Source organism: Danio aesculapii, chromosome 15 (assembly GCF_903798145.1).
Source record: "Danio aesculapii chromosome 15, fDanAes4.1, whole genome shotgun sequence".
NCBI lineage: Eukaryota > Metazoa > Chordata > Actinopteri > Cypriniformes > Danionidae > Danio > Danio aesculapii.
This window is the reverse complement of record NC_079449.1, coordinates 23,878,975-23,893,514: the sequence shown is the minus strand read 5'-3', so window position 1 is coordinate 23,893,514 and position 14,540 is coordinate 23,878,975. Positions and strand designations below refer to the sequence as shown.

General features: G+C 35.2%; 1 protein-coding gene across 1 annotated transcript in view; it reads left to right on the top strand.

The window, feature by feature from the left end:
• The window catches only part of lrrc75a (leucine rich repeat containing 75A), a 52,125-nt gene that overhangs the window by 21,468 nt on the left and 16,117 nt on the right, over positions 1-14,540 (top strand). Inside the window, exon 3 of the mRNA XM_056473493.1 lies at positions 5,838-5,950. Within this exon, the coding sequence (XP_056329468.1) occupies positions 5,838-5,950 (113 nt within the window). The remainder of the gene's footprint in view (positions 1-5,837; positions 5,951-14,540) is intronic.

Sequence of the window (14,540 nt, the reverse complement as noted above, 5' to 3'; positions counted from 1 at the left end):
ATGACACAGACTTGGAAGGACTGGAAGACAGGACGATTCGGGTGGACCAGGAAGACTAGGAGGAATACAAAGAGAACAGGTAAGTAAAGCGTTTGTTTTAGCTGAGGATGACTACGCTGAGTGGTCGCTCAGTTGTCCGCTTTCGTCGAGACGAGCCCGGACAATGAGCGACTGGAGTGCTGTGCTTTTATCTGGTGCTCGTGAATGTGATGCAGCTGTGTGCTCATTAGAAGTCAGGTGATGGTGATCTTCGTGAGTGGGGATCGTGAGAGCCTGACCAATCCGTGACATCTAACAGCTTGATGCAAATGCACCAAATACACATTTGGGATTTATTCCTTTTTTTGCAAATTTTGAAAAGATTGCTTCATGTTAGGATGGAAACCCAGCTATTGATTCACCAGGGTTGGAATCAGTCCCAGTATCTCTGTCCACAGACAAGGGAAACACCCTGACCATATGGCCAGTCCACGACTTGTACATTATTGATTAAAAAAAAGATCAGCCTCAGAAACATGCATATGCAAAATCCTTTAACCAACCATGTAGACACAACAGAATGACTGAAAGTTTTCCCAATTGCATAAGGTGACATTTGCTCTAAGTGATGTTATTGTAAGTAGCAGTGGAGGGGAGACAAAGTCGAGATGAGCTCAGTGATGTGACGAAAAGGAAAGCAGGCCTGTCAGAGCCCGCTGGGTGTATGATTACACTGCCAGGGGACCCACTGTCTGTCTGCAGGGGTGACCAACCATGTGGCACTGTTAATCTCAAGCACATATCTCAATATCAACACACGCAGTTCTGTCCCTGATCCGCTACAGAGGTCACGGCCTGCTGAAGCAATGGCAGGATTGATTTACATATTGATGTTTTCGGTACAGATACAGACACCTGAACAGAGACAATGTGTCCTTGATTAAATATAATGAATATAATGGCCGGCATTAATGATGTAAATATTTTACATTTTTATCCATTTCACAGTATATACAGTTGAAGTCAGAATTATCTCTCCTGAATTATTAACACATTTCTAAACTAAATAATTTTAATAACTACTTTCTGATATCTGATTTCTTTTATCTTTGCCATGATGACAGTACATAATATTTTACTACACTGGGAAATCCAAAAAGTGAAGTTAACTCAAACTATTTGAGGAAACCGACTGCAATAAATCATTTAAGTTCATAAACTAATCCTAATAAGTACTGTGAACTTAATCCGTATGAGTAAATGAAGCAATTTGAGGACAATAAAAGCCACTAAATGAAGAGAACTCAAACCAACTGAGTACTGTAAAACCCAATATGTTAAGGCAACTCAAATTGTTTGAGGAAACCGATTTCTACAAAACATGGGGAAAAACTGATCTATATGAGTACTGTGAACTTACTCCATTTAAGTTGAAGTAATGAGGTATTTAATTAACTCATTACCTTTAACACGGAGTTCGAAACTCTTTTCAAATGAGTAAAATTAACTTTCGGTAAATTTTGAGTTACTACACTCATTTCTTTTGATAAAGTTGACTGTTGGATTTTAGAGTGTAGATATTTTTCAAGACACTAGTATTCAGCTTAAAGTGCAATTTAAAGGCTTGACTCGGTTAATTAGGAAAGTTATGGTTATTAGTCACATCATTGTATGGTGATTTCTGCTTTTAAAACAGACTTTCTCCTGAAGAAAAAAAATATATAGCAAAGACTGTGATACAGTCCTTGCTCTGTTAAACATTATTTGGGAAATATTTTAAAAAAGAAAAAAAAATCACAGGAGAGCGAATAATTTTGACTTCAACTTTATATACTGTATATTGGTACATTAAAGAGTGTGGCTGTCAATACACGTTAAATTAAATTGGGTTGTTCAAAACAACCAAAACCTACAAAACAATCTAATGAATGGGTTATTTTGTATGACTTCCTTGATTTTTACTCTTTATTGAAATGTTGTTTTATATTTTCTAACTTTTTCAATGGGTGTGTACTTATTTTCCAACATGATCTAAACTTATTTTGTTAGATTAGTTCTAATTTTGGATTTAGTACTGACTAGTTTAATGTACAGTGAGTAAACCAGATTAAAATAAGAGTGTGATCAAAATACAATCTACAAAAAATTGTAACAAAATGTTTTATTCTTCATGGTCTCTTTGATTCTTCCTGTTTATTGAAATGTTATTTTATATTGCCGGCAAACATTTTCAATGGGGTGTACTAATTTTTATTATTATTCTTAAATTATTTGTTTAGATCAGGGATAGGGCCAAAAACCAAATATCATCGATAGCCATAGGCCGAATATAAATATACTAAACTATTTTACATTAAAGTTGCCATGGGTAGTTTCCTAATTTATTTCATAATATTAAAAAATAAATAGAGAAGATTACTTTGAATCGCATTAACTAATGCAGTATAACTTTTTTGATTATAACTCTAAGTTGTTGTCTATGCATCATATCAGAATCAGAATCATAATCAGAATCAGAAAGAGCTTTATTGCCAGGTATGTTCACACATACGAGGAATTTGTTTTCGTGACAGAGCTTTTACAGTGCAACAGGATTACAGAGACAGGACAAAAAACAGATAATAAATATATTTTTTATGTGTACATTTTAAACTAAATCTAATTCATTTACACCATTTAAATTGAAACATTTAATTTCAGAAAGCTTTTTTGTAGTTTAACAATAAAACAAACAAATAAAAGGTTACATAGTCGGCGCAATAGCCTAGTGGTTAGCACGCCAACATATGGTGCAGCAGCACGTCAGGGCATCTCGAGTTTGAATCCTGGCTCGAGGACATTTCCCAACCTTACCCCACTCTCTGTCTCCAACTTCGCTTCCTGTCTCATTACTGTCCTATCTAATAAAGGCAAAAAAAAAAGGTTACATTAAATTTTAAATGGCAATTTCTAAGCCATTTTTAAATGGGATGGTGGGCCAATTCAAAGGTTACCATGGGCCAACTTTGGCCCACAAGCTCTAGTTTGGTCATCTCTGGTTTAGTTTATTATTTAAATCTTTAATTTTGCAATAAAAAACAATGTTGCAAAAAGAATAATAATAATTCCAACCTAAAAATGTAACGATTTAATATTTAGTTTAACCTCGTTGATTTTCCTGTTTGTTCAAATAAAAAATTGTTATTATAATTTTTATTAGGTTGTACTCCTTTTTAACCATTACCTTAGATTAAGAATTTGATTCAAGAATTGTAGTGACTACTCAAAATGTAAAGACATTTTTAGGTTCTGTAGGTTCTTAGTTGGAGCCACTGAACAGACAAGTGTTAATACTTGAACCTGCAGATAATTGGTAATCCCGTCATGCTGGAGTGGTGGCCTCACTGAACTTGATTTATTACCCGAAGTAAATGAATGTTATTACAGTAATAAACCTCAGTGCATTTAGGTTATGATTAATGCGATAAGATGAAATTACTGTTAGAATGGATATTAAAAATGAAACATTTATGAGCAAGATCTCATCTTCACAGCTCTTAATATTGAAATTAAACTTGTTCTGACATCACAGCAAGTGTTACTTTGTGATTTATTATTATTATATACTATTAGTGGATTCATTTATGCTCTATGTCAGTAAACAAATGTGTAATATATTTATTTTTTTGTTAACAATACTGATCACAGCATGCTAGTTCAGATTTAATTGGATTTAAGAATTCAGATTTAATCTTTTTTTTCTTTCTTTAATTGGTATCACGCTGTTATTTGATAATTAATTGGACATTCTCATTTCACATATTTTTTTACATTTAGATGACATCATCTAAAGCTGGTGAGTTTTTAATTCTATATAATTCATTCCTTTATTATAATTAATCAAAATCTAATCAAATATAATTTAACAGTATACATTTGTAAAGCCTATTTTCATTTTTTCAGTTAAACCAACCAAACACTACCTGACAAATATCTTGACGCCTTTCCAAGTTTTAGGAACAACAAATAATAACTTGACTTCTAGTTGATCGTTTGCTATCAGAAGTGGCTTATATGAAAGGCAAAGGCCTCTAGATTACGCTTATTTTACCAAAATAAAATATAATCATCATTTTTAATTATTTAATTGAACAGTAAGGTCTGACTTTGCTTAGACAAAAGTCTTGTCACTTAACAGAAATAATGTACAGTATAGAATATAAAGTCATGGTGCAGGAAATGAATTAATATTGTGATTGACTTCCATGAGCTTGGATGACTGCATCCATACATCTCTGCAATGACTCAAATAACTTATTTATAAAGTCATCTGGAATGGCAAAGAAAAAGCGCTCACCAAGATTCTTTGGTTTCATCTTCAATTCCTCCTCCTTCATCTTATCCCAGACATGCTCAATAAAATTCCTGTCTGGTGACTGGGCGGGCCAATCCTGGAGCACCTTGACCTTCTTTGCTTTCAGGAATTTTGATGTGGAGGCTAAAGGATGAGAAGGAGCGCTATCCTGCTGAAGAATTTGCCCTCTCCTGTGGTTTGTAATGTAGTAGGCAGCACAAATGTCTTGATACCTCAGGCTGTTGATGTTGCCATCCATTCTGCAGATCTCTTACACACCCCCATACTGAATGTAACCCCAAACCATGATTTCTCCTTCACCAAACTTGACTGATTTCTGTGAGACCCTTGGGTCCATGTGGGTTCCAATAGGTCTTCTGAGGTATTTGTGATGATTGGGATGCAGTTCAACATGATTCATCCGAAAAATCTGCCTTCTGACACTTTTTCCAAATGATCAACTAGAAGTCAAGTTATTATTTGTTGCTCTTACAACTGGCATCCACTACAAGACTTATGTCATATAGTGCATATTTCATAACATATATATTTGTTCACAACTACACAGCATGTTGGATAAGAATAAACCTTTATGTTTAAAATGTATTATTAATACTTAATTTACTCTACTTAATGTACTCAGATCTCAAAATTCAATTCAATTCACCTTTATTTGTATAGTGCTGTAGATTGTGTCAAAGCAGCTTCACATAAAATATAGTAAATTGGAAAGAATATTCATAACGTACACTACATTATACATTTGTGAAAGCTATTTTCAATCAAGCTGACTTATTGCATTTTTTTGTTATAGTTTTCATGCATTTAGCCCAAATAATATGGTATTTTAACATTTTCAGCCACCTATTAATATAGCATAACAGCATTTTATCTGTAGACTGAATTATTGTCAGCCCTGTAAGAGTGTGTGGTGCTTTTTCTTTCTCAGTTATAACTTATGCGTGAAACATCAGCAGAAATGGTTTCCATCTAGAGGAGTGTGGCAGTTACTTTTGGCAGTGCGTGCGTGTGTGTGTGTGTGTGTGTGTGTGTGTGTGTGTGTGTGTGTGTGTGTGTGTGTGTGTGTGTGTGTGTGTGTGTGTGTGTGTGTGTGTGTGTGTGTGTGTGTGTGTGTGTGTGTGTGTGTGAGCATTCATGTCTCTCTGCAAATTGGATTGCTTTCGGCAGTGATAAATGTGAGTAGAAAATAATAAAGCTTTCCAGAGATGGCCATACAATACATCAATACGTTGCTGCTACGTTTTGCGTAAATGCATTTTACCACAAACACACATAAATCAAACACACACACACTCCCAGCCAGATCCTCAGATGACCTAATGATAGCGCTAGAGTGAGTTTGACATGTCAGTCAGTCAGTCTGTATAGCTTTGTCATCGTAAATGTCAGAGAAATTAGTATTTTACCTGGAGGGCTGGGATACCCTGGTCTACTGCCAGTCTCCATTAACCTGCTGTGTGTTACGGCTTGATTGACGTGATCTCTGTGTCTGTGTTTTTGTCAGGAGGGAGATGCTCTGGGTGCCATGGAGAAGGTGTGCCGGCAGCTGACCTACCACCTGAGTCCACACTCACAGTGGAGACGGCAGGGGCTGCTGAAGAGGAAGCCACAGTCCTGGTGAGAGAGCTCAGATTCAGGCAGTGAGGGTATAGCAGTCCGTCATAGCAGATTTTTGCAAGACATTTTTTCCTAAAATTATAGATTTTGTGAAAGTTTCAGTGAAAATTTGTGTCAATATTTGCAGCATTTCTTGTGCATTTTACTGTGAAATCACCCAAGCTGTCAAACTGACATCATCAGAAAAGCACTGCCTTTCTACATTGTAAAAATGATCCGTATGTTACCAGTTGTATTTTGTAATTCTATTTTTTTATTTTTCCCTGTTTATTTATGCTTTTGAATTGCATTATGGGACCTTGATTGTTCATCCAAAATCTTTTAACCTTGAAAAGTTTGAAAAAGTGACTTTTATCACCATTTTCAATAGTTTAAAGTGATATTGTCTGGATTGGTGTTGGATATTAAGGTAGAAAAACTTTGTAATAAAATGCCAGTACATTTTCTTTTTTATTACAGACTTCTTTCTCTATATATTATTTTCTAATACAATATATTATTTAAAACTACTAAAATGTCAATAAAAGTCCATTTGTTCAACCGTAGAGTTAAATTTTCAACATCAAAATTTGACAGAGCAAAGATCAACATCCCATAATGCAATTCACATCTGTAAACAAACAGAAAACACTTGCGAATCACACAATATGGAAATTAGGATATTTTTTACAGTGTAGAGCGGAGGGAAATGATTGGATTTTGATTAAAGTACTTAATCAAAGACTTACCATAGTAAAATAAACAAAATATATGTTCTCAATACTAATATAATATATGTTCCCAATTAAAGTATTTGATTGGAAATATTTTCTTGTGTGTGAAGGGAAAACATTCCTGCATGCTACAGAAAGATACAATTTATGATTTAATTGTTCTTACACCCTGATTTTCATCCTATCGAATGCAGGGGTCCCAAACTTTTCAGCCTAAGGCTGCCCACTATCCTTGGAGGTGGTTATAATTGTAAAGGGAAGATTCTAAGGACCAATACATTTATGGGTACCCCCCCCCCCCCCCACTCCAGCTGTTTTCATGTCGAATAAAAAATGCCGTTAATCTGCAGATTAACACACATTTTTAGCCCATCGTTGAGTCTATGTATTTACTTGTGTAAATGTATATTTATTTATTTATTAAACGGTATATTTATTCCGTTTTTAAATAAATTTCACTAATATTATTGTGATTTAATAATAGTCATATTAAAATGTCCATGATTTATCTACAATACAGTTTGTAAAGTAATATTTTCTGTCTTTTAGTAGATCTATTATATGAGAGATTTTCTTTGTTTACCAAATAAGCAAATCCTACTTGAATTTGGAATTGGATTGTAAGATTATATAAAAGTTAATGTAATATTTTTTATTTCATATATTCAGATTTTTTAAACGAAATTCTCAGCAGAAATATCCAAAAATGTCCGCAGATTCTATAAGGGCCTATTAATGAGTCAGTGATTTATTATCAAGTCAACATTAATCAAAGGATTAAATATACATATCCAAGTATACAGAAATTTTGATATACAGTATATGTTCTTTTTTTTCCCCAGCTCTTTTTTTGTTCTCCAATGTCCACTATCACATGAAAACATTGATTTCCATAGCGCTCCACCCACAAGCAGTGGTCTAGTTGCTCACAAGTGCCTTGCTTTTTGTTCATTAATTAAAGTGATTAGTTGGTTTAAAAATAAAAGCCTTTCTGACTCCGCAAAGCATGCAGTCAGAATGAATCATCGCATTGTCAGTTGTTTGTCCGTGTACTGATTTGTCAGCACTTAGAGATTAATTACGCTTTAAAAACCGCATGGCTAATGGAGCGTCTCATTTGAGGTTTGGTTCTTACACTCCAGATATCCCCAAATACGAAATATGTCATATTATAACTCCAGTACAGCTGTGTATACCATCCAAATCTCATCACCTGTGAATTGACTCCTCAACGGGGCTTTCAGCGGTTTTCTCTCCGTCCATTGATGATAAGAGCTGTGTTTATTCTGCAGAGTGAGTCAGTGAATGAAAGAACAGCCTCCCACTGTGTGCCGTGTATGTGTGTGTGGTTTTGTGTGTGCGCTAACACATGGTTCTGTGATGTAGACTCATACTTATGTGGCTTTTTTCCAGCTGCCATTAATATAGTCAAAACACAGACTGTGTAATGTGTAAATGAGGAAATACTCAGCTCTATTTATTTCCTGTGTCGATGGATACACTTTGGCTGAAGCCTCTGAACTTATTGGTGGTTCAGTAATTGCAGGTGGATTTTGGTGTCATAACTCCAAAGCCGTTATTTCTTTCTGCTTTTATTAAACAGTTATGTTTTTAGTTCTTTTAATTACTTGGGACTCATTGTCATCGATTACAAAGATGCTACAGACCATAACTATAATATTTTCTGCAAAACAAAAGTTGTGTATAGATGAAAATCATGATTTTTTTGTTGTCTGAATTGTGTATTTTATTTTCATCACGTATCACTGTGTAATCTAAATGTTTTATTCTATCTTTATTTTGGTTTTATTTCACTTATTTTATTCATAAAAGTACTGAGTAGCCCTAAATATAAAATATTGTATTTTCGGTCACACTTTATTTTGATGGTCTGTTTGTTGAATTTATGATACATGCTTATGACATCTACATGCCAACTAATTCTCATTAGATTATAAGTAGAGTGTTAGGTTAGTGTTAGTGTAAGTTGACATGTACTTGCAAAGTTTCTTATAGTCAGTTAAATGTCTGTTAAAGGAGCAGTATCAGCAGATATTAAGCAGACAGTCTACTAATACTCAAATGGACCATCAAAATAAAGTGTTACCCTACTTTCTTCTACAACATTAAAATGCTTACAAAAACCTTTTATTTATTTACTTGTAAAACGTGTCCATAAATCTAGTGTCAACCATTTTACCTTAACATACTTTGCCTTCAAATTAACAGAATTATCTCCACAACTATGAAGTGCACAGAAAGTGATGTCAATTTCCTCTAACTGAAAATATCTGAAACATTAAAAGGTGTATGTGAGAATTGTTTTAGCTGAAAAGTTTTTACATAAAGAGTTATTTTGGAAAATGTCAAAACTGTTACCAGATTATTAAAGGAACACAGAATTAAACACTGATCAAAGGCTATTTTTTTATAATTTTACGAGTGCCATGCCATGAATTCTTTTATGCCATGAACTCTATATTTACCTTTAATTTATGCTAGTATTTTCTTTATGCTTTTGGCTGTCAAACTCCAGTAGGCAAACCAGGCTCATTCTGAAAACTTACCCCAATATACATTTTTGGAGAGCACCAAATATGTCCCAGGAGGTATGTTTTTTTTGCAGTTTTTGTGTTCGCGAATCCACCAGAGGCAGCTGTGTATACCTTTTGAGATCTCAAATGTTTCTCGCGAGTGCCATTTGTGCCTGTTTTTCTCGTATAAGTCCACCAGAAGCCGCTGGGGACTGACTGACTGACTGACTGCACAATCCACTGACCCAAAAGGTATCTGTTCAAAAACCCCAATTGACCCGCCAACCGCCTTCTCTAAACTCAACGATGGTGTTTTCAAAAACACAGATTGGCCCGCCCACTGCCTTCCATAAACCCAACGATAGTGATTTCAAAAGCACCGCTTGACCCGCCCACTGCCCTCCCTAAACCCAACGATAGTGTTTTAAAAAACACAGATTGACCCGCCCACCGCCTTCCTTAAACCAACCAATAGTGTTTTCAAAAACACAGATTGATCCGCCCACTGCCATACCCTAAACCAACCAATAGTGTTTTTAAAAACACAGATTGACCCGCCCACTGCCATACCCTTAACCAACCAATAGTGTTTTTAAAAACACTAATTGACCCGCCCACCGCCTTCCCTAAACCCAACGATAGTGTTTTCAAAAACATAATTTGACCCGCCCACGGCCTTCCCTAAACCAACCAATAGTGTTTTCAAAAACACAGATTGACCCGCCCACTGCCATACCCTAAACCAACCAATAGTGTTTTTAAAAACACTAATTGACCCGCCCACCGCCTTCCCTAAACCCAACCCATAGTGTTTTCAAAAACACAGACCGACCCGCCCACCGCCTTCCCTAAACCAACCGATAGTGTTTTCAAAAACACAGACCGACCCGCCCACCGCCTTCCCTAAACCAACCGATAGTGTTTTCAAAAACACAGATTCTGCGTTCGTTTTAAAGATGAAATGCACCCATATGTAGCTCTGGCTACATAATTCGCGATCTCCGGAAATGTATATAGTGCTCTGTTTTCAGAATGAGCCTATGTTGCCATTAGGTTGCCAGGGTAGAGTAACAGTCTTGACAGTATATTCCAGAAGTAACAGAGTTGACAAATAATACTAAACAGTTTTTTTTTTTATTCAAATTAAAAACAGGAAATGGCTTGTGCTTGGCATGCCCTGATTTATTTAATACAATATGTTTTCAATAACATACTGGAAAGAATTTCTTTTAGTGAACATTTTTTTCTCCTCAACGTCTGCATAATGCATCTCCAATTATAGAATCACCCCTTTATGTATGCAAGGATGAAACAGCTGCACGACCGTTTTTGACTGTCCTCTCTGTTGTGGTTAAGCTGGAATGTGAAGGCATGTTTTCTGTGTAGACTGGATTCAATACATTCTCTTTTTTTGATCCTCTCTGGTTGTGATGTCTAATCCTCACCGGGTGCTTTTTTTGTTGATGGAGCACTGCTGTTTGTCTGAGTCACGGCTCTCCGTTTACTGCTGCTTGTGTTGTGTGGGTTATTGTGGTGGATGTGAATGCAGCTGTTGGAGGTTTAAAAAGGGAAGTGTTTCTCAGACGCTGTTCTCACCTCGCCGCTGGCTGCGATGTCAACGCTCGTGCCTCTGAGGGCTTACTTATTCTCTGTTTGAACTTCCTCAAACCCCTTTATTTGTTCGGCCTGAACTCTGAGTTTACTGATATCATTTTTATTAGAGCTGTAATAATAGGACTGTCCAGGAGAAGTAAAATAATTCCACAGCTCGAAGGTGCAACCAGGAAAGGGAAATTAAAAAGTATGACTTTTCTCAAGAGTACTTTTTGCATGGAATATCCAAGCTACAATGATAGTAATTCTTTCAGTTTTAAGATTTGTTGTATATTTCAGTGGTCTGTTTCTCAAATAAAGACCTTGTGCCTTTTATTATTAAGATTATAAGATTTAAGATTTTAATATAGTGTGCCAAGTCATATGGACCACTTTTATGCTGTTAAGCTGAAGCATTTTCATGCAGATTTTGATCACATAACAGTTCCATATTGCTGCTTTACCTCCAAATTAAAATAAATATTAAACCATATTTAACATTAAGCGATTGAATAAAACTGGCAACAACATGGTTTTATTAGCAATAAAAAGTATGTATTTTGTTTCTTAAGCATTCTGTCCTATACCAATATACACATTACATTACATAATTACACAAAAAGTATGCATAATAATTGATCTGTAATGTTTTTTGGCAGCTGTGAAGTTACTTGCCATTTTTCCATCCCAAGCTCATTAGAAATATGTGCTTCAGCGTACATCTTTGCAAAACATATAATACATTGCTCCTGGTATGTTTCGTTACATGTTTCAGATGACAAATCCACTAGAAGGCACTGTCTACATCTTTGTGAATCTGAAATAAGTTACTTAGGGTATGTTTAGTTGTACTTTTCAGATGCACGGCATTCTTGTGCACATTCACGAGAAGACGGGCTTGTCATACTGTGTCTATTGGTGTTTAGTGAATGGTTTAGGTCAGTGGTTCCGTTTACTACACTGTTAACAATTTCCTGGTAGTTTACTAATAGTAAGTAACTGCTGTAACCAGTAAATATTGTAAATCAATTACAGCAAAAATATTGTATTAACATTTACACAGGGGTGTTGCTAGACATAAAATCCCCCTCGATCACACAACTCCCGCCCCCAATTTTTTTTTACCATTATAAACATAGTTATACTAAATAATATAAATAAATAAAAGTATTATTATAAGCAGTATAAATGTATTATTATTATTATTATTATTATTATTGTTATTATTATACATTTATTGTTCTAAATAAATAACAGAAATCAATACAATGTAAAGACAGCTGCTAAAATCTTAGATCTATTTTTTGCTAAGATCTTCTAAGAATTTCTTGCATGAATTTTAATTTCTTATGACAATTTTGTAGAATTCATTAGAAAAATGATCTTACAGGAGCCATGTTTAGTCATAATAAGATCATCATCATATTGTTTAAACATTAGTTTTGCTGACTTGTAAAACTAACTGTGTGGCGATGCGTCTGCATTAAAGGCTGTTACGGCAGATTTACAGCGCATGAGCGGTGCAAATTTTTTCAGCGTGCATGTTCACAAACAGGATTCACACCGGGAGCAGGAGCAAGGCATGAGTTTTTGAATTATGCTCTATATGTATTTACAGTATTGTGTATCTTTACTCTAAAATGTACAGTAATTTTCACAATGCAACTTTAAAATACAGTAACATACTGCATAACTGTCCTACAGGAAAACAGAGTTCATATTAAAGTTAAATACTGTGTAATTTGAATAAAATCGTTAACAGTGTACCATTCACTGAATACTGAAAGTTTTTCAAACACAAACATAAGATAAAAGTTCACTGCAACCACGTACTTTCACCTTGATTTTACATAGTTTTTATGTGTTTTGTGGAACTTTGTTTCTCCAAACTCAAACCCAAGAGTTCTTCATCACAAGTACAAAGTAAGTGATAAAGAAAACTGACCAAGAATTATCAATATGGAGATAAATAAAGATGAGGTAAATGTATTTAAATACAAATCACAGACACTCTCTACGTCGAGGTATTTATGTTGTGCAAAGAACAGCACAAAGATAATGCTTTATTTGTTGACACTACATCCCTGTAAATAACATTTGCTGTTATATTGCCTTGTGTCGTTCATTTTAGCTAGAATTGCAGTCAAATGTATGTTTCACAAAAATGTAGGCTAAAGCACAAATTCCCAATGTAAAAAAATGCAAGGTATTCATGTTGTCTCAAGACAAATAGATTAAGCGAACTTAACAAATTTAGGTGGATTGAACATAAAACAATTAAGTTGTCCTGAAAAAATATCAAGAATTAAGATTTTTTTTTTTTTTAATTTTAAGTAAGGACTTTGTAAGGAGAGTAGGGGTAGCGATGTGCGTTTGTCTGAATAACACAGTTGAGAACTGGGTTAGTAGTTTTACTGTGGTGTTAGTAACAGTACTGTGGACTGGGTTTTGGGCGGCCGCTGCGATCGGACACTGTATCAAAGTTGGTGACCCAGGTGAGTTACAGACTGTACCGAAAAACTAAGGACAGGGGATGGGCTGAAGTTACAGGAGTTTTCTGGGAGAAATAACAAAATGGGAGGTTGGCGGGAGATGAGTATTAAATACAGGAGACTCCCAGGAAAAACGGGAGTGTTGGCAAGTATGGTCTCAACACAAATCGATTTAAGTTAACTTAATAATTTCACAAATTTAAGTAGACAATAATTTGTCCCCAAAAAACTCAAGTATTGTGTTGATTCAGCTCATTTTAAATAAGTAGCTTGAACAAGAAGAAAAAAGATCCTTTTCAGCGTGGGTTGTATTTTTCAGTAGCAAGGTTGGTAAGGTTGCTGTTCTTGAAGCAGTAATTACTAGTAGCTATTACTGCTGTTTCAACACTGTTGAGAAATAAACATTCTCAGGTAATTGACACATGATCAACCAATCAGTCAGTTGGTCGCTCTCTCCTTCTCTTACAGAACAGCCAGGAAAAAATAAGCATGTAGGATTGCATAAACTCTGCAATGCCATTGCTTCTATTTTGAGCATTGTGGCTTTTCTGAATTTAAAATAATGATCTACAGCATGCAAAAGATACGACATGTAAATGGGTCATTTGTTAGTCTGCCGTCAGTGGCTTAAGCCTCTGTTGCTTGCTCTAAAATGACATTTTGGAATTAGCAATGGACAAGATAAAATAGCATATAAAATATATATACAATAGCATTCGATGGGCAAAACCTGACAAATGTAACCATAGCACAAAAAAATAACTTTCTCCAATCTGTTTATCATTCGAAAATATTGCAGCCACTTTTTTGGGGGGAGGCTTCATCATTTAGCTGTCATCATCTCCCAATTACCATTCTCTTTCTGTCTTTTTTAATGAGTCCTAGTGTTGGCTAAGTGCTAACATGACCTTAACCTCCTCCACTGGTCAGAGCGAGGCAGTCTCTCAGACAGGTGTCCCATTTTCACATCACATATAACAGATGTCGAGCTGTGATAGGCTTCTAATTTATGTGAGCACTGCATTGCTAATAGCTTGTGTGTAGTCTGTGTGCCTCAATGCAAATATTTACATTGAAGTAACATTGGTTTTGATTTGCAGTTGTTCTTTTATAACTGGAGTAAATTATTCATCTGCTTTATACATCTGGTTCAGATTTTTTTTTCCTGTTTTACATCTCAAAAAAGCACTTTACAAAATGCTGTCACTTGAGCCACAGATAACTTTATGACAAACACTGTGCATAATATAAGACAGAA